This window comes from Diadema antillarum, unplaced genomic scaffold (assembly GCF_040938485.1).
Source record: "Diadema antillarum isolate AM-2024a unplaced genomic scaffold, OU_Dant_1.0 seq00000195_RagTag, whole genome shotgun sequence".
Lineage (NCBI taxonomy): Eukaryota > Metazoa > Echinodermata > Echinoidea > Diadematoida > Diadematidae > Diadema > Diadema antillarum.
Window position 1 is genome coordinate 114251 of NW_027271258.1, and position 26430 is coordinate 140680.

Consider the following 26430-nt stretch of genomic DNA (forward strand, 5'->3'; position numbering starts at 1 on the left):
TATAGGGAGAAAATACAGCACAGTGTGATGTAAAGCCATTTCATCAAAACGACATAATTTTATATTCTAGAAAGGAGGAGAAACCTTCGGGTGAGGAGTCAGATATCATTCTGTCTAGATGTATTTCTTGCTGCTCTCTTCTTCTCCTTATTCTTCATTATCTTTCTCCTCTTCTTTCTCATCTTCTTAAAACAATCCTTCTATCAATCCTCCTCCTTCTCCTCCTCCTCCTCTTCCTTCATTTGCATTTCATGGAATGTCCACAAAGTGGGGTGAAGTTTTTGCCTTTGCCTTTGGCATCCTCTCATTAGGACTTGCAAATGCGCATAATCTTATTGTGCCATTAAAAGTCTATAAGAATGAACCCAGCCCAGATATGGTAAAAACCTCAACAGTACTCATTAGTAAAGTGAAAAACATCCATACATAGGATAGCATCCGGTATTATACTGTCCCTGGCAAAAACGTGTCCTGAAATTTTTCTGAGGCTCAAACCAAAGAAATTTGATACATATAAAGTATCCTTATTTTCCTCTCTTTTTGATCTCTAGGAAAAATAAGGGAAATCATTTGTGTCTTCATCCAAAATGGCTTGACCCTTTTTAAAGGGGCATTCAGACGATTTTCATAATTTCACATCATGTCGTACATAAATCGACAACTCCATGTATTCATTTGTGGAATTAATTGCGGTTCTTGAGCAGAGAAACAACACTTTGAACAAGAGACCCGCGGGTCTAGCGCTCACCTGAGTATCGCAAGTTCACCTTTCACGCAGTCACTAATCTAAATTATTCACAGCTCTACCAAAATTTGACCAGGCATTCTGAAGTAGAAGATGAAAATGTACAATAAGGGCCCAAATTTTTAAAGATTCCTTAATTTGGGGGATTGGGGGCCCCCTGGGGCCCTCTCGGTGGGGCATGGTGCCCATTTTGATAAATTGAGATCCTGACCCCCTAAGGATGCTACAAAATGTACCTGCCAAGTTTGACGAAAATCTATCATGAGGTTTTCAGGAAGAAGATGACAATGTACGATTCAGGCCCCCATTTGGACCTTCCTAACCAACCCCCCCCCCCCCCCCCCACCCCTGCCCCCAAGAGGGGCACCCCTGGATCTCCTATGAACAAACTCGAAACTACAGTCATTAATGTACTCACTCATAGTATTATCTTAGCTGTATAACTTCTGATTCTAGAGAAAATTTTTAACGATTCCTTCATTTGGGGGGTTTGGGCCCCCCTGGGGGCCCCCTGGGTGGGACATGGTGCCCATTTTAACAAATTGAGATCCTAACCCCTTAGGGATGCTACCTGCCAAGTTTGGTGAAAATGGGTCATGGGGTTCTAAAAAAGAAGATAAAAATGTACAATTTAGGCCCCATTAGGACCCCTCCTCACCTCCCTCCCCTGGGTCCCAAGGGGGGCACCCCTGATTCTGCCATGAACAAACTTGAAACTGCAGTCATCAATGTACTAACTCATAGTATTAACTTAGCTCCATCACTTCTGGTTCTAGAGAAGAAGATTTTTAAAGATTCCTTAATTTGGGGGGATTTGGGCCCCCTGGGGGTCCCCTGGGGGCCCCCTGGGTGGGGCATGGTGCCCATTTTAACAAATTGAGTTCCTAACCCCCTAGGGATGCTACCTGCCAAGTTTGGTGAAAATGGGTCATGGGGTTCTCAAGAAGAAGATGAAAATGTACAATTTAGGCCCCATTAGAACCCCTCCCCACCCCCCTCCCCTGGGTCCCAAGGGGGGCATCCCTGATTCTGCCATGAACAAACTTGAAACTACAGTCATCAATGAACTAACTCATAGTATTAACTTAGCTCTATCACTTCTGGTTCTAGAGAAGAAGATTTTTAAAGATTCCTTAAATTTGGGGGGTTTGGGCCCCCCTGGGGGCCCCCTGGGTGGGTCATGGTGCCCATTTTAACAAATTGAGTTCCTAACCCCCTAGGGATGCTACCTGCCAAGTTTGATGAAAATCGGTCTTGGGGTTTTCAAGAAGAAGATGAAAATGTAAAAAGTTTACGCACGACGCACGACGGACGACGGACGACGGACGACGCACGACGCACGACGCACGACGCACGACGGACGCCGGACGAAGGGCGATCGCAATAGCTCACTTGAGCCTTTGGCTCAGTTGAGCTAAAAACCTTAAACAAATTACACTGCACAATGATGATGACATAAGAGGTTCACATTTTTCAGAAATGTAGCAGTGTAATTCCATTACAATTCCGCTTGTTTGCGAGTTCACCTGTGTATAATCTATGCATGCCTTCTTCTTTTGTTCTGCTTCCTTGAGCCCCAACTCATGCATTCTTATGGTGAGGCTGCCATGTCATCATCCTTGTTCATTCCAATTTGTTCTAAATTTTGAAAATATTCTTATTCTTCATCCCAATTATCATATATTCTGAAACTCTGTCCTCAGTATAACTTATCTATAGTTGTTCAAATGTAAAAATCTCAAAATCATCCAGAGGTCTCCTTTAACTCAGCTACTCTGTCTAGTCACCTCTGTAGTGGACGTCCGTTGCGCAGGGGCCTGCTTGAGTTCCCTGCGAATGTTGACAAGATCGTCGTAGATCTTGTCCCCCTCGTCCTCGTCCACCGTGTCGTAAATCTCACCCTCATCCTGGAGGTCGTGCTCACTTAAAAGATGAAAACGGACAAAAAAAAAATCAAATCAATATTCTTTTCTGACAATATCCCTCGAAATACACATTTTACACTTGTTTTTGCAACATATGAGCCTGTCTATGGCCGTAGTGTACTGTCTGAATTATAACTATGAATAAAAATGAACAAATATTTGGAATGAGACAAAACTAACAATGACACCTTTGTATAAATGCAATGCCATTTAATACTAAAATGGTGAGCAATGACATGACATCACTGAGAATTTGAATGCATGCTGTATTCAGACAACATACTAGGTAGCACATGTACTTCGTCTCAACATAACAAAATGTAAACACTCCAAAATGTATTTTTTTCACTTGACAAAGTAACATTTTCTCTTTCTCATTTTCTTTGACAGGCTGAGTGTACACATACACAAAACAAAAGATATATTCAAGCTGACACATGAAATAAAAGGTTTTGATAATATAAAAAATAAAATTGAAAAGAATGTTATTGATTTAGCAGGCAGTTTCGAAGGCATGATTTCAATTCATTTCTCCTGACTCTTCATGTTTCAATGTAAAGGTCTTTATAAATTCATGTCCACTCTCTATATAAATGAACCCTTCCGTCTACTACATTTCTGAGTTTTGCTTAACTACTAGCACGCACATGCCATGTAATCGGTAGCAAATCTTTACAAGCGTCTCTGACAGCGACATTTGAAAAGGTGTCCAAAGATCACTTTATCAAAGCTACCACCATAAAACTTTTATCATCTAGTGAAATTGATATCCGCCCCCTCGCATGGAACAAACATACGGTATCACAGTTGCATACCGTCCCTGAGGTGACAAGACCTCTTATCTCAAAAATCATGATATATTTCAGGAGAGGGGAAAACTTTTTGCATTACTGCAACATTTTTGCAAAACAACATCAACATTGACATGAAATGATATACAATGTATGAACATTGGTTATTAGATTACATTAATAATTGTAATGTTTTAAAGCCGAGATCAGTATTTTTGATACTGAAAAATTAAGTTAGAAGGTTTTTGAATAAAAGCAAATTCAGACACAAGGTCTTGTCACCCCAGGAACGATATGCCAAAGCAGCTATCCTCTGCATACGATAGCATGTATACGTACTGATGCAAAGTAAGAAAACAGTCCGAAGGCAAAAAAAAATATTCTCATTTAAATATGATAAAAATGCCACAGAAACAAATTAGATGGCAAATGAAATTGTAGAATAAACATCAAAATCTTTATTTTTCTATCACAGCCATATTCCATATTTTCTTGTTATGAAATAACATGAAAAACATACCAAATATGGTTAAAATGTACTGTTTGGCAGCTCTGATGTGCCTGTTCTCAACTTCAAATATATGATAAGATGCATTTCCTACACAGAATTGTCTTGCTATACATCTAAAACTAAAACAAAATCAAAGAATTTAAAAAAAAAAATCCTCTGTAAACTGTTTGGTTCTTAATTGGCACAAATACACACAGACAGCTTTCATCACAGTATTCCTGATAGGCTTCTGAAAGAAATAGTTTGACTACGTGACAGATCATGTTTCTTTTTAAACCCTACTGTTAAAAGGCCGAGGAAAGCTTATGAGAGTGGTATGACGCTTGCAGGTAATTTCTCCTTCACACAATCTCATATCCAAAAGTAAACTGAGTCGACGTTCACACTTGGACAAACATGTTGAGTGTAGAGTGGATTCTTCCGCAAAAAAACGAAAAAATTGACCGATTGGGACGAGTTGGGAATTCTCTTGAGTCATCGACTTTGCTCCATTTGCATATTCTTCATTCACCAGTTATTTGGAGTTGGTTTTTAACTTCATAATACTCTCCCGCTATTAGTTATAACTTTAACGACTCTTCAAAATATCGCAACTTACTGCAGCAATGTCTGTCTATTAATCAGGAGACTGTTGGTTTAATAGAGTCTTCGCCAATTATGTACTACTGTATGCCCATGATTTTTCAGCTATCATGGTTGCTTCTAAAACACTGAATAGGTGCTTACTTACATCGATGTAGGGCAATTTGTCAATCAGTTGCAGTAAAAATCAACTTGAAGCAAGAGTTCACAAATGAGAATCTTCAAAATGTGGCCTCTCATGCAATGCACATCATCTCAGATGTGGGGTTATTGCTAAATTTGGCTCTTGAAAAGGGATGCTTATTTCTCATACCACCACTGTAACAGAGTCTTGATCATGATTTCTTCTACAGAGCAACACTGTCTTACAAGGGCTCTGATGCTTGAGAAACATAATGCAGGGTGCTACACAACTTTTTTTTTTCCACTTGCCCAGTTCAGAAAAGCAGCTTTTCAAATTGTTGCAGAACACTTTCCCGAAAATGAATTTTACTTGCCTGAAAAGAAAGTCCAAATATACGAGAAAATTAAATCGAAAATCCCTTGTAAGTGAAAGACTTGCTAAAAACACAATCATTTTTATAAACAGCACATGTGCTGGTTCGCACGCATTATAAACACATTGAAGTAACAAACTTGGTTTGAGCGAGTGTTGTTGCATTGCATTGGGACTTCTTCACCTAAATGTTGGAAAGTTGCTGAAATGACATTAACTGCATCGCATCACTAAACAGTAATTATCTTTGGGCTTCTGTATTTTTGACTTCACAGGTTTGAAGGGGGAAAATGTAAAAAAAAAAAAAAAAAAAAAAGGTTTCAAAACTTTCACTTGCCCAGGGCAATCGGGCAAGCGTTTAAATATTTCGCACCCTGCATATTCTGAATGCGGTCCAAATGTATGGTATACCACGCGTATGCCGAATCATGGACGCAAATACTTACTCTGCCATATCTTCCAGGCCTCCATAGATATCTTCCTCTATCGTGCTGAACGGTCTGGTGGAAGAAGATGAGAAAGAAAAAATAATGATAAAACATGATTTAAAAAAAAACACACACACACACACATAAGAGGAAAGCAAGACTGAGAAATAGCTGCCTGTTATTATCAATCAACCGCGCCTGCAGAAATGGTCCAAGTGGCTCTGGCGGGCATCACAGTATGATGATCAATCAACATTAAGGGGCTCCAAAGATGGGCCTTGCAGAGAGACGCCACCGCCGCTGCGGGGCGAAGGCTCGAGGCCGAAAAATCGTGAGAATGATTAACATTAAGTGTTGTGATGTGCGTCAGTCCTCGTGGTCCATTTGCCATTGATGACATTGAGCTGGTGCATTATGGGGGCACATGGGTATGAGTATAAGCATTAATTTTGCCTCTGTCTCTCTGTCTCTCTCTCTGTCTCTCTCTGTCTGTCTTCTTTTTATGCAGTTGTTCAATCACTCTCGTACCCACTATTTTTTTTTTAACTCTGCTACATCATCATTTTCTATTAACCCAATGCTCATGGAACCTGGTGGGTTTCCATGCACAGTCTACAGAAATTTTAAAGCTGTGTAGAAAGTGGATTAACCCTGTTAAATCTAGGAAGCTGAATATCAAATGATTAGAGTAATTGTGTCTAATACCAGACCAGTGTAGGACCATGGCAGGACTAGTGCTACTGTAAAACCAGAAATTTTCATGTGCATTTGAATTTTGCAATTTTCTTTCTCCATTCATTAATATAGCCTACTCAATGATTATAAATTTTAATCACTTGTGAAACTGTCTGGAAGTCACAATTCACAAAAAAAAAAAAAAAAAATCAAACTAACGGCATATATGGCACATATCATTTTTATTGCTATCATGATAAATAACAATAATCATTATTATCATTATCATGAACATCATCATCATTGAATATTATATTTGTTATTATTTAGTCTTTATACAGGATAGATACTTTAGTGATGTGAGCAGTTCTCCTAGTGGGCTCTGTTCACATCGGAAAGAGAAATACAAATAAAATAAAACTAAATGAAGGAAAAAAGAAAAAAAATTAGGAAGAGCTACTGAATATCAATATAAATCATATCTTTAACCTCTACAGAAACCTGTTTTACTATTAAGTGAATTACATAATAAATTATGCATGTGGGTAATGCGTTCCAAAAGAACATACAGTACTCTTCTAGATACAATGTATATTGCAAGGTCTTTGATCAGAAAACCGAGACACTCCCATCTCTACCCAGGTTTCTACCCTATAAAACATGAAACTGACAGATATCTGTCTCGAGCAATCACGGTCTGACAAATTTTACAGTATTCATCCACTGTGCACTTTGCTTCTCTTTGTCTATACCATTGTTGGTGGGATACAATTCTCCTATATTTTTTTCTCTTTTGTTCAGTTGACACTTTGCATTTGTGAATGCTCAATATGAAAAGAGAAAGTAATACCGGAAAGTATCATAGATACATTATCAGGTAGAGCTCCAGGACAGGAAAAGCTATGAAATGCGATCAACTGTAACCCTGAACGAGACAGGATGTAATCTGTATTACATTAGTTGGGTTTACATACATTATTTTGATGTTATCGTGATAAACTGAAAGCATCCAAACTGTATTAGAGATACTACCTGTGCCACTACATGTGCCATTAAAAAAAAAAAACATCTGAAGTATCCAGTTTAAGAGGACTTTGTTTTATTGGTCTATAGCGTCAAAAAGTATGGCATTCACATGATACCTTTGTGATCCCATTCTAATATGCATTGTCAAAATCACTCCAGATATCAAAAGCTAATCAAGTTGGGATAACAAGGAAGCTGCATTCGCACTGCATATTTTGTGTCATCAAGAAGATACTGTATACGCCAAATATTTTGCGAGGTTTTTTATTTTCGTGAATTTCACGAGTCAGGTGCTAATCGTGAAATTAAAGACATGCAAAAATATTGACTCTGATCCTGATGTGAATGTGACGACGTGTCCACTAAATTCTCCATTCAGTACAGGACTCCATGATCGCGAATTTAACCACTTGCAAAATTGTTGGGAATTCTCAATTCGCAAAAATTAAGAGTCACGAAATAAATGGCGTATACAGTAAAGGGACCGTACAGTACTGGTCGAGGGGAGGATTCAGGTTTATAACATTTCTTGGTGAGATAATGAGAAATCTCTTATGAAATATGAAAGAGGCAATGTAATTTCAAGAAGGATTCAATGTTTATTTGCTGAATATTGGCCTTGAAATGGCTGAGATATCCAGAAAAGCGATCCTAATAAATTGACAGGTCATGACTTTTATTAGGATCTCTTTGTATTACCTTGTTTTTAGATATCTCAGCCCATTTCCAAACCTATTTTCATCAAATAAACTTTTGATTCCCCTTAGAATTATATGCTCTTTGACATTACATAGAGTGGTTTCTAAATATCTTGCAAAACGTTACAAGCGGAATCCTCACCTCATCCAGTACTGCACAGTCCCTTTCAGTCTTCAAGAATCTTTTTTTTAAAGTTCTTCTTTTTTTTAATGGTAGTTTGTTGTACTACCAACAAAATCTGTAACAAGCATGTTGATAGGCAGAAGAGCATGCAATGCTTAGGCGCACCTGGTAAACTAGGGACTGCGAGCGACGGAGAGCGACACTCAGCGACGGGGACATATTGCGAGAACAATGAAGTGCGTCGCAGTATGTTTTCACTCCGTCGCTAAGCGTCGGTCAAAGCAGTACGCGCCATCATTTTGATGATACAGCGACGCTTGCCGACGCTTGCTGACACTTGCCGACACCCTCGAAAGAAGCTGTTGATTATTTCTATGTTGCGTGACCTCCGCTCACGCAACTGTTCGTTTTAATAGCGCCGACGTTTCGGGACATGGCGCTTGAGATGTAGCGAGATTTCTGAATGGTCACGGCCAGTGCTTAAATTGAATAGCGAACGACGTGTCCAGACGCACCTCTCCAGATTACAAATGATGCTCGTGATAGCCCGACGATGAGCGACGTGTCCCGACGCTTTCCTTTGTCTCAACATTGGTTATGAGTTGATTTGCGTTTCGTTTGGCTACTGTAAAAGTGGTTTCTTTCGCGTACAGAAACTTTCGCGGTTTCCATCGGTGCCGACTTTTTCGCGTGTGTTTAAATTCGCGGTCGGTAATGACGGCGTTGTAACAACCCACGAGTTCAAAACGTATTTTATGGGGTGTGATCTCACTGAACGGGGAACACTTTGAAAGTAGCGATCGAAGAGGGTTTATGAAAACACATGTAGGTCTACACTTAAACGCGAATGTATGCCTTAATTAGGCAGCTCCATACATGTAAAATTTTGCATGCATGAGGTGAGATCTTTTTTTATCTGTCAAGTGACTCAAGAACTAAATACAGTGTATTACGAAGTCGTCCTATTTCTCCCGTAGGAAAAAGTCAGAATGTTTGCCTTTACTTTTGGAAATGAACAGCGGCAACAATCGGCTCCGCAAGATGCTAAAATTAATGTCAGGTGTTTCATTTTAATTTTGGAAATGAATAATGGTAATTTCGTATGATACTTAAATAAATGTCGGATGTTTGTTTATACTTTTGGAAATGAATAACGGTAAGATTCAGCTCCATACGGTGCTAAAATTGATGTCAGATATTTGATTTTGCGATCGGAAATGCATAAGGATAACATTTTGCTCCGGAAGATGCTGAAATAAATGTCGAATGTTTGCTTTGACTTTCGGAAATGATTAACAATAATATTCAACTCCGTACGATGATAATAAATAAACGCCGCATGTTTGCTTTTACTTTCGAAAGTAAATAGCAACATTTGGCTCCAGAAGATGCTAAAATAACTATCAAATGATTGCTTTTACGTTCGGAAGCGAATAGCAGTAATATTCTGCTCCATACGATGCTAAAATAATTGTCGGATGTCTGCTTTTTAAATTTCGAAATGAATAACAGTAACATTGATTCATTAAAATTGATGTTTGATGTTTGCTTTGACGTTCGGAAATGAATAACAATTATATTCAACTCCGTATACGATGATAAAATAACTGTCTGATGTTTACTTTTATGTTTGAAAGTAAATAGCAATAACATTCAGCTCCGGAAGATGCTATAAATGCTGGATGTTTAATTCAACGTTCGAAAGTAAATTAGCGATAACATTCAGCTCTGGAAGATGCTAAAGTAAATGTTGAATGATCCCTTTGACGTTTGGAAATGAATACCAATAATATTCAACGCCGTGTGATGGTGAAATAAATGCCGGATGTTTGCTTTAATGTTCGAAAACAAATATCAATAACATTCAGCTCCGGAAGATGCTAAAATAAATGTCGAATGATCCCTTTGACGTTCGGAAATGAATAACAATAATATTCAATTCCGTACTATGATCAAATGAATGTCGGATGTTTGCTTATACTTTCGAAAGTAAATAGCAATGACATTCGGCTCCGGAAGATGCTGAAATAAATGTCAGATGATTGCTTTTACGTTCGGAAGTGAGTAGAAGTAACATTCTGCTCCATACGATGCTAAAATAAATGTTGGATATTTGCTTTTACATCTCGAAATGAATAACAGTAACATTCAGCTGCGTTTGATGGGAAAGTAAATGTCTGATATCTGCCTTGACGTTAAAAATGAACAACAGTAGGCCCTACTTTTCGGCTCCGTGATATGCTAAAATAATATTGTCAGATGATTCATTTCACTTTCGGAAGTGGACAGCAGCATATAACATTCGGCTCCGTATGATAAATAAATGTCGGATGTTTGCTTTTAAATTTGGAAATGAATATCAGTAATATTCTGCTCCGTACGATGCTAAAACAATAAGAGATTGTTGCTTTTACATTAATTTTGGAAGTGACTAACTGTATCAATCGGCTCAGTTAGATGCTGAAATAGATAGCGGATGTTTGCTTTCACGTTCGGAAATGAATAAGGATAACATTCAGCTCCCTAAGATGCTAAAATGAATGTCGGTAGTTTGCTTTTACATTTGAAAATGATTAACGGTAACATTCGGCTCCGTAAGGTGCTAAAAAACTAGTAAATGTTGCATGATTGCTCTTACAATCGGAAATGAATAACGGTAACTTTCGGCTCTTTATTGTGCTAAAACGTTAATGTCGGATGTTTTAAATGTCTGCAAATGCTCCCACTTTCTCATTTCAAACGTAAGTTTTGACCACCTAAATAGGCATCAACTTTTAAGTAACTAACAGTGTGTGGGATTATTCCGAAGGTGCCTTAGTCTGAACACTCTTAATCCGGCACGAAATTTTATTTATTTATTTATTAAGTATTTATTTATTTATCTATCTATCTATTTGTTTATTTACTCATTTATCTTTTGAGTTTAACAACGATTTAATATCGACCCCCGTTTCGTTTTCGAGTCGACGATTCTTCAAAAAACTTTTTTTTTCCCCCCCTTGTTCGTCAATTTGGGATTTACGAGCCTTCGGAATGACTGTAACTACGTTTATTTATTTTTTTCAGTCGATTAGGGGATGGGGGGGGGGTGATTCAGAAAATAAATATAGAAGGGAGTGAAAATCTTGAGGCAAGAAATACAAGTAAGTGAAATTCTCAGTTTGATATCGTTAATTTTTTTTTGCGTGATGTGTGTATTCTGGAAAGAGTCACGTACTTATTCCGTTGGTTCGTTCCTCCGAATCTTAGCCTTCGGAATAACGAACTTTAAGTAACGAACTGTAACTTTATGTTTTGTTTTGTTTGTTTGTTTTTCAGTCGAGCAGTGGAGGGGGAAGGGTAATTCAGAAAAGAAATATATAGACGGCATCAGGGAAAATTTTGAGGCAAGAAATCAGTTTCTCAGTTTGACATTGTTAATTTCTTTGCGTGGTGGTTATTATTCCAAAAAGAGTCAGGTATGATGATACTAGGTGTATATACTTATATTCCGATGGTTCGTTCTTCCGTATCCGAAAAACGCAAATTCCATGTTTGTTACTATAGTAATCTGAAAGTGTAGTAGGGTTTGTTAATCCGAACATTTTGTGACATTCCGAAGGTTCGTTAATCTGAAAATGGGAAATACGGTTCGTTAATCTGAAAACGAATGTGGTCAAAAATTTGTTTTGTTATCGGATTAACAGCATTTAGAAAACCAAACCTTCCTTCGTTTTTGAATTGACGAATCTTCAAAACAGCAACACAGTTTTGTTGTTGCTTTTATTTTTTATTTTTTCGAATAACGAGACTTCGGAAATTGCAAACTTTCAAAGTAACGAACAGTTACGATTTTTTGTTAATCATTAAAGCGAGTAGTGGAGGATAATTCAGAAAAGAAACATAGACGGGAGGAATAATCTTTGACTGATGATGATGTTGGTCATGTTTCTGAATGTTTATAGAAAAAGGCTGAGTGATCTGAGTGATGGTGATGATAAGTTATACTAATGCGAGTGTAAAAGACAGCTTGCAGAACATACTTCTTTCCCTTCCGGCCCATGAATGGTGCAAAAAAAAAAATAAATAAATACATACACCTCACAACAAAAAGAACCACGTGCTAGCAACCTTCATAAAGTTAAATCTAGAAGTTCATTACCAGCAAAGGGGAAAAACACAACAGTAACTGAAGCAAAGAGATTGTGTAGGCACTCTCTGGCATTTACGAGAAACTTGACACCCCACCCTTCTCCCCTCCTTGTGGAAAATTTCCACAAAACCAGGTGCCAGACCCAAGGTGCCAGACGAAAGAATGCGCGCACTGGAATAAACCGCGTGTAAATAGCCTGGAAATATCGATCGAAGAACTAGCTCATGAGTTGTCATCGCAAAGATCATGATTCTAATTATAGCCTTTCTTTTGACCGTTAGTAGAAATATCGAACAGTTTATTATTGTGTACTTAATTGAGTATTTTAAATGTTTACTGAACTACAAATTGTACAGGAAGGGATTGGTTACTCACAGAAATATACGAAAGGCCTCGTATGCCCACACAAATTCACTACGAGTATGTGATGCAGCCACTACCCGGTTAGACAGCAAAATCCTGACAATTTCACGCTCAAAACTACGTATTACTTTGGAAAATTTGAAGGAACTTCACCTACGAACTGTGAAGTTATTTGGCTATCAACATTCGTTCGTTTTTGTTTTTTGTTTTGTTTTTGTTTTTCCTCGTTTAAAAGACATAATTTCTTCGTATGGAATGTAAACTGTTTAGCGAACATCGTTATGGCAGACTTTGTGATATCAGTCAGGGGGAAAGAAACTGGAATAGTTAAGATGTATAGAATCCAATAAATAACATGAAAAAGCCTGTAAATAACACATGACTATGTTTTATAGTAAACAATAACTGAATATACCCAAAACATTTTGCATTGAAAGAAAGATATTATTCAGAGGGGTGAAGGTTCAGATGCGAGTTTCTTCACTTTGTCTCCCTCTACAAATTAAATTTGTTAAGATCGCAACTGCTGATCTGTAAATCAACAAACATGTACATCGCGTACAGTAGCTCAGTACACGTAGTACTCGAGAATCTTTATAATCGTGCTGCTGGTACACAAGCTGGACGATACTATTACTAAGGCATACTATTATAATATGTCGTAATGTTTGTTTAGTCAATTTTTTGCGGACTAGCCAAAATTGAATCAGGGTAGTGATATGACAACAGTAAGTGAATAAAGACAATCTGAACTTACTCGTTGCCCTATTGTGATGTGGAGCGAGTTTTACCTTGCATTTTAAAAGGCGAATTTTCTTTCTGTTAGAAATCATGTACTCTCTAAAAAAAAAAATAGAGTGAAAATATTCACTCTTAAAAGAGTGAATATAAAAAAGAGTGATTTTAGAGTGAAATTGGAGTGAATTTTGAGTGAAAATGTTCGTTTTCACTCGTTTTGGAGTGACCTCAGGGATCACTCCAAAATCTTCGAGTGATCCTTGAGGTCACTCCAAAATGAGTGAAAATGAACATTTTCACTCATAATTCACTCCAATTTCACTCTAAAATCACTCTTTTTTGTATTCACTCTTTTAAGAGTGAATATTTTCACTCGATTTTTTTTAGAGAGTACTGAGTAACTGATCTCTGCAATATTAATGTACGAGTAGGCCCTTTAGCTTCTTACTTAGTCTAAACACGATTTCAGTCGATTTTGCTATTAATAGTTCAAGTTTTTGCGTTTGTAAACGGCATTCACTGGTGCTTGCTTGTTTGCTTGCTTGGTACATTTCTGTCATGCGGCTGGCAGTTCGTGACTTATAATTTCCACCTCTCTTTTACGGTCAGCAACGATTTGATAAACAAATTCATAGGGTTCATCAACAAGATGGTGCACATAACGTGATACAATGCGTATTCAGCACATTGGCGTGGTGGCGTAGAAAATTAATGAACAAGCACTAATCTGTCTTTTTTTTTTACGCATCGCACTGTGTCTTGCAAGGAAGGTGTCTCAGTGACCCCCTACACCACAGACTTTCAAGTACATTGTACAGAGTAACTTTGATCAGAGACAATTACGGCTTGCCGATTTCAAAACAGAATGTCCACGCCACGCCTCGTGTGAACAAAAGACGGATTAGGAGGCAACTCATTCACTAACTACCCAGCCCTTGTCGCTGCATAGAATTGCACTGCGTCTGATCAGGCTTACTAGCAATTCCCTCAGAAGAAGGTGACGGGCACTCTCCACAGAACTCTAAAGAAGTTCTGTGGCACTCTCCCGTTTCGGGACAATTTTGTGACTGAAAAAAAAAAAAAAGATTTTTGGGAATGAACTGGATGATGACACATTTGCTCCTGCGATAATTGTTCTTGCATGTATTTTGTGCAGGTGAAAAAGCGTTCGAACTTTGTTTCCAGTGTCCCGTGGAAACTCGATTAGGCATAGGAGATCCTGATGTAACAAAATAATACCCGATATAACAAACTAATTACTCCGGTCCCAACGAATTCATTTTCTGTTTTGTATTGTTTATTGTGTACTGATAAAGATTACAAAGAACAAAATATGTCTGTCTCAAGATCTCGTCATAGCGAGTTGCCACGTGTTGACTTTGTATAATTTTCGCGTGGTGTTCGGTGCTGCAAACTTCAGCGAGGGCCTTTACTCATTGTTTTATTTCCGCTGTTTCTCATACCTCGTTTGGTACGATTTCTTTCGTTTAATGTCACTTTATTCGTTCCCTTTGTTTCGAAGTACCGGTATGTAAAAATTCTTTCAGGTGTCTCTCTGGTTACAGCTCGTTATTCCGAAGGTTCGTTATTCCGAAGGCTCTTTATTCCTAAGATTCGTTATTCCGAAGGTTCATTGTTCCGAATTTCAGATTCGGATTAACCAATCTTCGGAGTAACGAACCTTCGGAATAACGCCACAAACTTTCGGATTAACGAACCTTTTTCATTTTCGGAATTAACGAACCTCTAGGTATAGGGAATTTGCGTGTTTGCGTCTGATTAACGACCCTTCGGAATAACGAACCTTCGGAATAGCAAACCTTCGGAATAACGAACAGCACCCGTCTCGGTTACTGCACATGCATTTTCGTAACGGCGATTTCTCCAATTTGCTGTAGTACTGCATATTTCGAAGGAAGTTCGATCCCAGCCTCTTCGGTGTGCTGTGTGATATTTTGTATTGTTTGTGTTGTTGTCTGAGAGGTTGTTGGTACTTTGTGATTAGTTTGCTTAGGTGTTATCTCGAGTGATGATGGTGGTCGTGTTCCTAATTTTGATACGAAAAGGGCCAAATGATCTGAGTGATGGTAATGATATTACTGATGCTGGTGTAAAAGACAAAGCTGTCGTGCGTGTCTGTGGGTGTTAAGGTAAGTTAGTAATCGACGCTGAAAATCATCGAAGAGTCCGTCGACGTTCAATCGACGAGGGAATTGCAAACCCAACGGCTGCTTATAAGGTACCACCAAGATAGGAAAGAATGAATTTTATGAAAACAAAAACAAACGAATGAACACGACTGTGAGCACTGGTACCAAGGTATGTTGTGATACACATCGATAATAACATTTTATTGGTGATGCAGTTATGTTCCCTATCTATATACATTACCTTTTTGTCTTAATACTAGATGAATGATGATACTGTTGATTCGTGAATGGACAGAGAAAGATAAATCGTGATGAATGAACAGTCACTGATGCCAACATGTGAATGTCCAGACCCCCTTCTTTGATGAACATTTTAAACCTTTTCGTATTTAATCAGTGTGTATATAAAGACGAAATTTAGACGAAAAGTTTAATGACATAGGTTTAATACAGAATTTAAAACTGCTGTCATGAATGTGACAGCTATGTAGAGCAGATCTATATCAGCAAGATGATGTTCTCTCTTTGAAAACAATGGTTTTACCAAGAATTACAAACAACGCACCAACGCGCGCTGGAAGATTAAATACTACGTTAGTATATGCTTCATGATGATGACTACAATCGGCCTCGTATAATACTTGCCACTAAATACAACTGTACTTAGTGGGTGCTGTTCGTTATTCATTATAAAGTAAAGAATGGCATTATAAAGTATAAAGAAATTCGGCATTTTATATCCTTAACTTTTCCACAGCTGCGTGCAGTCACCAGCTGTCCGAAATACTTCCACAATCCCCTTTTCCGTTTCTCTGTCCAGTGTGTAGGCACTCTCTTTATTTCTTTCTTTCCCTTCTTCCCTTAAATGTGTGTTTTTTTTTGTGTTTTTTTTGCTAAGGGTATTCCTTTCAATCGTATCCCCCTCAGTTTAGTCATGTCATGTTGTTGTGTCTCTGTTCTTTGTTTCATTTTGTCTTATTTTCTGTATTATGTACATGTACTTGTATACTTATGATAAGTATTTTTGAAGATATTTTAGAGTGGTCCACAATCTACAAGCAATGCTTTTTAGTGGACCCCTCTCAGTTCTCATTTTTTATCCTTCAAACATAACTTTGTAATTCCAGTATGTGTGCATATCTTTGCAAGTTTGTTGATTACCATTGATTGCTATACTTTGTAATGTATATAATTATGCTTATGATTGAATTTGAGATTTACTTTGTGTTATGTTTTGTGGAATGAAAGAAAAAATGAAAATGAGAATGAAATGAATCAAATCAAATCAATTCAAAATTCAGAAGGTTCGCTATTCTGAAGGTTCGTTATTCCGAAGGTTCGTTGATCCGAAATACGCAAATTCCCTATATCTAGACGTTCGTTAATCCGAACATTTTATTTTGTGGCGTTATTCCGGAGATTCGTTCATCCGAAAATGAAATTCGGGAATAACGAACCTTCGGAATAACGAGCTATAACCTACTTAGTAGCACGTAAGGGACTATCACAATTTGCTGAAGGTCTCAAAGAACGCATTTAAGAGAAGAAAACGAATCACGTTTTACTTCCAAATCCGTAGTATTTAGAGTAACTTTACGCTTCATTAAGACATTGTAAGATAATGATAAATCTTCTCTTCTTTGTTTGCCAGTACAGTGTAGCGCTTCCTATTCATTAAAAAACAGCAGTCGCCATTCAGAGAGGGACTCCTCGGGACGCATGATGACGCACATTCAAGCAGAAAGCAAAATAAAATGTGATGAATTGTATGGTGTGGCGACGGACATCCAGTCGCTGGTAATTCAGAATGCGTCCGGCATGCAGGCATTTTCTACTTCATTCCGGGTCCACGCATTCTGCCTGCACTGAGAATGCCCTATTGTTACTCCCCTCAGCCTTGTGAATAGAGGCATTCCGTCGTATTCCGAGAATGGGGATTATAAAATCCTCTATTCAAGGCGTCCGGAATGCGCCCGAGAATGCAGACGCGTTACTGAAACCATTCATTCACGAAGAATGATAGCGGCCTCGTGCACCTCTACTATTGTCTTTGACCTTCAAAAGAACGACACGCCGCCCTGTTGCGTTGTGAGAAAGAAAAGTCGCGCCATATTATACACGTTGTGTTTCAGTGTGAAAAAAAAAATGAGTGAAAGTGTCTCTGGAAACTGATTTCTAACACAGAGATTTTGTTTTTATTCGATTTTCTGTACTGGTATGTTGGTTAGTTTGTTTTTTTACGATATAATACTCGTTGCCTAAAGTTGCGTTTCGTACCGCAGTTCGATACATTCGTATTTTTTCTTGCCGGGATTGAGACGCCAACCCTGTTGCTAGGAGGTACCTACCAGGTATACCGTCAGGTCTCGATACTAGCGGTGGCCCGGGGCCATCAAAAAACGCACGTCGGGCACCAGAATTTCATATACAAACTGTATGAAGATTTTGGTGGACCGATCGGGCCACCAAGAAAAGTCGGATGTTTGCCTTTATACTTTTGGAAATGAACAGCGCTAACAATCGACTCCATAAGATGCTAAAATAAATGTCGGATATTTTGTTTTTATTTTCGAGAAATGAATAACGGTAATATTCGACTTTATGATACTAAAATTAATATCGGGTGTTTGCTTATACTTCTGGAAATGACTACAGTAAGATTTAGCTTCCTAAGGTGCTAAAATTTATGTCAGATATCTGATTTTGCGTTCGGAAATGAATAAAGATAACATTCGGCTCTGGTAGATGCTGAAATAAATGTCGCATGTTTGCTTTTACGTTCGAAAGTAAATAGCAATAACAGTCAGCTCCGGAAGATGCTAAAATAAATGTCGAATGATCCCTTTGACGTTCGGAAATGAATAACAATAAAATTCAACTCCGTACGACGATGAAATAAATGTCTGATGTTTGTTTTTATGTTCGAATCTGTAGCAATAACATTTACCGCCGAAAGATGCTAAAATAGATGTCGGATATTTGTTTTTAATTTTGGGATATAAATAACGGTAATATTTGACTTTGTATGATACTAAAATAAATGTCGGATGTTTTCTTATACTTTTGGAAATGAATAATAGTAAGATTCAGCTCCGTACGGTGCTAAAATTAATGTCGAGTATTTGATTTTGCGTTGGGAAATGAATAAGGGTATCATTCGGCTGTGGAAGATGCTGAAATAAATATCGCACGTTTGCTTTGACGTTGGGAAATGAATAATAGTGATATTCCACTCCGGACGATGGTAAAATAAATGTCGGATGTTTGCTTTTATCTTCGAAAGTAAATAGCAATAACATTCGGCCCCGGAAGATGCTAAAATAAATGTGGAATATTTCCTTTAACTTTCGGAAATTGATAACGATAATATTCAACTCCGTACGATGATAAAATAAATGTCACATGTTTGCTTTTACGTTCGAAAATAAATAGCAATAACATGCAGCTCCGGAACATGCTAGAATACATGTCGAATAATTTCCCTATCTGTAATTTGCCCGTTTGCTACATGGTTGTGAGGGTAGCTCGTTAGCCACGCTGGTCTGTAATTTCATAACAGCCCTGTCGCTTTAAAAACGCTTTGTAATACATTATAGGTCCTGCAGTATAAGATCAGTAACTTGTAATCATTCGTAGTGACGTAGAATGCGTTTGTATTGTAGCAACAGCACTGATTTTCATATTATTATTCATATCAGTTCAATTCTGTTTGATCCAAATCCGGTTAATTTCACATGATCGGCATTTGATGACAATTTATGGAGCTGTGCAAAAGTATAGGAGACAACATGCTCAGCAGACGATTCCTCCTTTTGATTCCCCTCTCCCTGTCTCATTCCCTCTCAGCTCACTTTGATCTTTCCTCTCCCCAGCCCACCCGACAAAGAAGTTCAGTACAATACAAAAACAAAAACAAAACTAAACTAAAACTAAAACAAACAAACAAAGGAACATGTGCTAGCTGAATAAATGGGAATGATACCTATGCCCCAGCCAGGCCAAGCTTGTGGAAATTTCCATGAAAGCAGAGTGGATCAATCAATAAGTTAGTGTTGCCTGCCAGCAAAGGAATGCGCGTATGCATTCCTTCACACCCCACCCTTGTTGTAAACCACGTGCAGATATCAATTAGACAGTCTGGCCTGGGAGTGGGAGTGAGCGAGGGACATGTCTCTAGCACTAGTCTTGAGTAAAAGCCCCTTTTGAGTTCCTGTAAACGTCATATGATACTGTTTTGTCTTTCTTTTCGCCTAAAAAAAAGCATATAGCGAACAGACCTCACCTCCCTGATATCATAAATGTTCACGTAGCCATGCAAAAGGATTGATTTATTCCTTCTCGGCGAAAACTGAATTAAATGTCCTGTGATAGAAAATTCGAAATCTAGCATGCCTGTATAAAGACTACCTTGGTACCTTCGCAATACCAGGCCAGCTAGAGATCCAGCCACATGTTCGATCGTTGAGAGCTAGCGAAGGAAGCAAAACGGCGAGCTAGTAGCGGCTGTACGTATACAAAATGCACCTCATTGGTGAAAGCGTGGGGCTGATCGAATGCATGCTACAAGACAAAGGTTGTGAACCCTGGTAAATTGATCCTGTTGGTAGTGTTACCGTTAGGTTTTAACAGACAATAGAGAGATTAGACAAAGTCACCCTCATTGTTGATGCATTCTCAGTTTCATTCCGGAATGCCCGGCTTATTTCTAGGCCCTGTTAAGCTGAGCATTCCCAGGCGACGGCCGGAATGGGTATAGAATGCGCGCATTCTCGAGTGCATGCCACTGAGATAAAAGGTACAAGGTGTATTCCGAACGCATTCTGGAATACCAACGAGTGGATATCCGTCGTGCCTTAAAATGACAGTAACAAAAGTTGTTGGGACCAGGGCTCGCTGGCCCTGTGAGAGATTTGACTTGCAACTGCAAATAAGTAATACAGTTTTGCCTGAAACTTTGCGTTGAATTAGAAACAAACGCAAATTGGCATTGGATTAGTCAAGGTTGCGTTCGATATTTTCCCTACGAAATCGAGCGTCCGCTTAGCAATGAACTTGCTTGTCGCTCTCGGGCGGGAACTTGCATGTGTTGATGCTTTACCTCTCACAACTACTGAAATTTCCCAAGCTCAGTGCTTAGATTATGTGCACTATACCACACGCTATAACACATAATACTTTATGCGTATCGGGGATTTTCGGAACGATATCGGGAGTTGTAGCGAACGAGTAGCGCGAAACAGTAAATTCGCGATTTTTGTAAGCATCGGGCAGCAATTCTACCTTCATACTTAATGCCGAATTTGGTTCGAAACTGCACTGCTGAGGAGCTGAATCATGTGAGAATTCATTTCTGTAACCTAGAAAATCAGTAAGTGTAATTTTCAGGTCAAAACAGTGCGTAGCCCCAAACCCTGTCCTATTGCTGATGGCTTCTCCGCTTCGTCTGCTAGTAATATGTAGCACTTTCTATTCCATTTGATTAGCGAAGGTTGCGTTCGATATTTGCCTACGGAATCACGCTTCCTTTTAGTAATGAACTTCCTTGCGTTTAAATGAAAATTTACGTACGGTGCGGGGACTTGCATTTGATGTTTTAGCTCTCACAAGTCACAGCTGTGCTTCATAAAATTTCATCTCAAGCCCAGGGCGCAGATTGTGTGCCCAAGTATACTCGGACGCTGCACTACGTACACGCACGCGTATCGGGGATTCGTATGAGTAGCGAGCGAGTAGCGCGAATTAAACGGTAAACTCGCGATTTTTTAAAGCATCAAGCAATAGCATATTTATGGCATTTCCTCCTTAATACTAATTGCCGAATTTGGTTCGCAGTTGCATTGCTGAGGAGTTGAATCATGTCACAATTCATTTCTGTAACCTAAAATACATTAATTATTTTGCACATGTATCAGTAAGTGTAATTTTCATGTCAAAACAGTGCGTGGCCCCAAATCCTGGATTGCCGATGGCTTCTCCGCTTAGCACTAGTAGTAGCACTTTAGTTTTCTATTCATTACGAAACAATAGTCGCCATTCAACGAGGGACGCCTCGAGACGCATCAGGACGCATCGGGAGGGTAGAGGGAAGGAGCTTATTTCGCGGACGCAGCGAGACGGCAACCAGGTAAGCTCCTTTTCGTACATGCAACGGTCCACTTGTGAGGGCTCGTCTTTTACAAGTATACTTGGGAGTTAGCCGACGCTTTGCGACGCTCGGCGGCGCCCGCCGACACGCAGTCTAAACTAGTGATTGTACGCCGTCGCTAACCGTCGCTGGGTGTCCTTTGACGTCGGAAATTGAAAGAAATTTGCAGAAGCGTCGCACCGCGTCGCTCGCCGTCCCTAGTTTACCAGGTGCGCCTTATATTGCATACCTGGCCGAATGGGTACATCAAATGCAAACCGTTTATACATGTACAGTACTGTATGTGTATAGAGTAATAATTATGCTCAGAAACCCCAAAATCTATATTTGTGATTCAGAAATGTCTTTAATGGGCAAAAGAGGGGGGGGGGGAGTGACATTGAGAAAGGGAGAGAGAAAGAGAAGAAATGCGTCAAAGGAAAAACATTGTGAATCAGTGTCATGTTATTAAATCTGTTTGATGAATTCTTTTTCCTATCATTTCTGATAAACTCATCCTCCTTTTCTCCTCAGACCCCCCGTCCTTTCATTACACATGAAATCTCATTTGCGCCTTCTTGCTTCTTAAAGGAGACTCAGTGGCCTGGAGGCATCTCCCAGACTCTGAAAATTAATTCATGGCTGCTTCTTATTTCATATGAGACTCTTAATTGAAGATGCCATTTGGAACCAGCAATGCACTGCTTGTCTATTCAACTGGCGTAGCCCCAGCTCCGCCGAACGGGGTGAAAGAGGCGACTGAGGCACACTTTTCCGTGCCGATCGGGTGGCTGAGTGTTTCCGTGCATTACTCATTTTCATTAAAGAGTCTTCTCCACTGCTCCGATTTATAAATCTGCGACCTCATCACACGATAGTAATTTACAGGGAAATATTGGCTTCCTACTCATCTTGGCCAGGTTTTACCTACACCATCTCCTTATCACCAAGTTTCCAACACCCCCTCCGCCCTTCCTCCCCCCCCCCCATCCCATTCCTTCTTTTATCATAGTTAACGAGCTTTCCCACTCAGAACTTTAAAAATTTCTTCTACGTTCACCTCTCTGAAATCAATATCATGCATACTTGGCTTGTATGCATGCATTCGGGGCACAAATTGAAGCGTAATTTGGTTTCTTCACACAGGCTGGGCAATAAAGCGGGAGATACGCCGCAGGAGAAAATTGGAGCACCGTGTGATGTCAAGAGTCAATAAAGGTGATGCATGCAGTGAGCTCATTAGTCTCGAGACGAGTAATGGGTGTAATATTCGTCACTGCTCCAATTCTGGGTGAAGGGAGCGTGATAAAAAAAAAAAATCAAGACCCCAGAAACTGGTCAGGTATGAGCTACAATCACATGCTCATATGCTGCATGGTATAACTGTAGCATAGATCTTGGAACAGTAGACAGGGCTCTGGAGCTCTTAATTACAAGGCCTTGGGTTCAAATCCTGCCTGAGCCTTGTGCATGCTACATCCTGGGATCAGATCTTTACAAATTTTGTGTAGTATTTTTATCATTCTTGTACAAAGGAGGAGAGAGAGTACTAGTAAATTAATTCAAAAGTAAATCGAAATGAATAATGAAAATAAATTACATTATAGTAATTAAAAAAACATTTTGAGCTCTTTGACATGCAATCGTGTTTTAGAGGTTTTGAATATTTCAAACCCACTCAAGAGGAGAATTTATGTGCAGAGCTAAATTTTGTGTGAATTTTGGATACACTATTAAAGAGAGACAAATGTCTGCTCACAAACTGACTGGACTTTTTTTCCTCATATCAATATGCATGAGAAGGAAGTGAAATTCTTCTCTGGATGACTGCACTGTAGATATATTGGTATTTCTCTTTCTCTCTACGATAAGACATTGTACTTCAAACGAAAATCACCAATGTTCATCAAAGAGTCATTTGTAACAAGTGCTTTCACATTCATGAATGAGCTAACTATGCCAAGGCCAATGTGCTATTCTGTCATTGGCAATGTTATGAATGTTATGAAGTTTGTCATTGGCAATGTTATGAATGTTATGAAGTTTGCCGTTACAGTATTACGTATTATGTTATCTTCTTTTTCGCTTTCTTTTTTTTTATGTGTCTACTGCATGTGTATATTGAGATATTGTGTAGGACCTCGGAGAATAACAGTGTTTGTAGTCACTGACATAACTACCCTACTAAAACAAAACAAGATAAATAAATAAATGAATACATTTTTTCATGATGGCATGGCCTTGTTTCAGGTTCGTGTCTGAGATTACAAAATGAACAGACAACAAATAATAATCAGCGTATTGCAGTGACCATAAAGCAAAAATAATGACTGAGATGTACAATTGCATGAATGGGTTTGTTTTATAACCACTTTTAATATCAGAGTACACCTACCAGGCTTCATAATGACTCCACTTTCTGAGTCAATATTGCTCGAAGTGCTGTGTAAAAAAAAAAAAAAATTATACCTTCCCTTGAAACATGGCCACAGGAAGATTTCCCCGCAGTCAAATAAAATGCACTGTGAGCTCACCCCTCAAGGGAACCTCACATAATGGACTTTGAACAGACGAGAACAGTCTTTCACAGTGTGTTCCCATAATGTGAACATTGCCAATTACCTTTACAACTGCCTGGATAACTGAAAACATAATATTGGTACATTCAAGCAACATTAGATATTATCCTTAACCCATACCCGCCCTCCCCCCCCCCCAAAAAAAAAAGAAGGTATGTTTCAGTTGACAACTCCGTATGCTCTTAATGTGTCTAAGTTGCAAAACCGAAAACAATTTCTGATTGTACAACAATATTCATTGACACATCTTTTGCACATCAATTTTATGAAGCTAACTACTACAAAATGGAAACTTTCTACCATAAGGATGTTCATCACAGAAACAAGATTGGATATTTGCCAGTCTTTATTTACCCTCTCATGTCTGCTTGCTATGAGTAGTTCATGCTATTTCATAAAGCAGCCAAAGTTAATAAATTGTTTGTGGTTGTTGTTTTTACCCAGAGAGTGCAAGTTTCATGCACTATTTCACATCCGGACAGTAACGACTTTAACCCGTTGAGGTCGGGCTGATTTTGCTACAACACGCATTTCCCATAGACACTTGCCCAAGTATACCCAGGACTCGTCCTCAACAGGTTAATAAGGGTATTGCAAGTCATACAACCATTACGTCTATCATGCATTTTATCTATGATATCTTTTTGATATTTTCCCTCAAAGTAATCAGGTAAAGAGCTGATTGTTAGGGACAGAGAGTGATAATGAAAAGAATTAATCAAATGTAGAGACTATGGGCTCCAATAGGAGAAGGGAGAGGTCGAGATTCCAGATGACTGCAGGGCAAATTGATAGTATTATGAGGAGTCACTTCATCTTTAGGAAAGACAATCAGAAATCTCGCTGAAGGTCTGTAAAAAAAAGAAAAAAAAAAGAAGGTCTTTACTTCCTTGTTGCACACACACAACTACATACTGTACTATAACAGACTCTGTATCCTTGATCATTGTAAAGGCACGGTATACATATGTACAGGCGTGCTGAATTGTTATCCAGGAACATGTTAGAACACTTACAGGAAAAATTTTAAAAAGTCATTATAACCCCAGATAGGGCCTCGCTTACTAGAAATCTGGCCTGGCTGCCTTGTGCCCAGTTACTACAGTAAGTAATAGACTGAAAATAAATAAATTGTCAGCCATTGAGTAATTATCTAGCATTAAATCATACTCATACATAGATGGAAGGTTTCATCAAACTACTCTAAATGGGATTGATTAGTCATACCGTGAACTTTAAACAGATGTATCTAATGCCTGTATGCCGCTTTGTCTAAATAATTGGATTTGTGATTGATGACCAGTATGAAATCTGTCATGGTACATTATACAAAATGGGGATCTAGAGCAAACAAATTATGATCAATATTAATCTTCCATCCACTGCTGTGCCGTAAAAATGTGCTCAGTTCAAAAGCATATTTCACATAATTCATCGTCTGTGGTGATCTGTTGCATATCATTGCATACATGTATACGTGTGTGTGTGTGCCTGTGTGCAGCAAGACAATGACCGTTTCATATTGAATGGTGTTCTTATTTTCTTTTTTTTTTCTTTTTTTTTTGGGGGGGGGGGGGTTTGGGGAGGGGGAGGAGGTACAAGGGTGTCAAATTGATTTCTCTGTAGAGATAATGAACATGCACACGGAAGGACATTCCCATATCACCTGCAATATCAATTAATAGCTCATTGAGGAAAAGCTGTTTTTAATATAGCATTCATTTCCTATTAAAAGACACCTGCCCGAGTATACTTTGAGACTAGTCTTCAACAGTTTAAACCACCTTACAGGGTGTAGATACTTCTAGTCTGAACAATAGTCATTTGAATAGTGTTTTGTGTGTGATTTGGGCCACCCCCTCCCCCCCCCCCCTTCACTGGGGAAGTCCCTGTAAATCACCACCAGCTGTTATTGCCAGATACAGTACCCTCTTGAACAAACATAAATGTATTGATCATAGCTGGTATGCATCAACAATGCATTTATTTGTATAGCTAGCACACACACACACACACACACACACACACACACACACACACACACACACACACACATAGTAAACACCCACACAGTCACATGCTTGTTTCAATGTCAATATTCTCCACAAAGACAATGTACAATTTGTATGTTATCAAAGCTTTGGAAATAGTTATCAAAATCTACATAATGCAGAGATAAGATATCCATCTACACATGGGCAACAGCGCCAAACATGATAGACTTGTCTTTCATATTTACTTGCATTGCACATACCCCTCAAGTGTCATGACAAGGGCTATCATGTTACTTGTCTTTTGTATGTACCCATCTTGTTAGAAATACAATGCTTGCTTGTCTGTCTA

General features: G+C 38.8%; 1 protein-coding gene across 3 annotated transcripts in view; it reads right to left on the reverse strand.

Annotated features, from left to right (window-relative positions):
* The window catches only part of LOC139728746 (guanine nucleotide exchange factor VAV2-like), a 123622-nt gene that overhangs the window by 42637 nt on the left and 54555 nt on the right, over nt 1–26430 (reverse strand). For all 3 annotated transcript variants that reach the window (XM_071639687.1, XM_071639686.1, XM_071639688.1), the window contains exons 4-5: nt 5497–5550; nt 2533–2668 (exon numbers count right to left, since the gene is read on the reverse strand). In XM_071639687.1, the coding sequence (XP_071495788.1) occupies nt 2533–2668; nt 5497–5550 (190 nt within the window). The remainder of the gene's footprint in view (nt 1–2532; nt 2669–5496; nt 5551–26430) is intronic.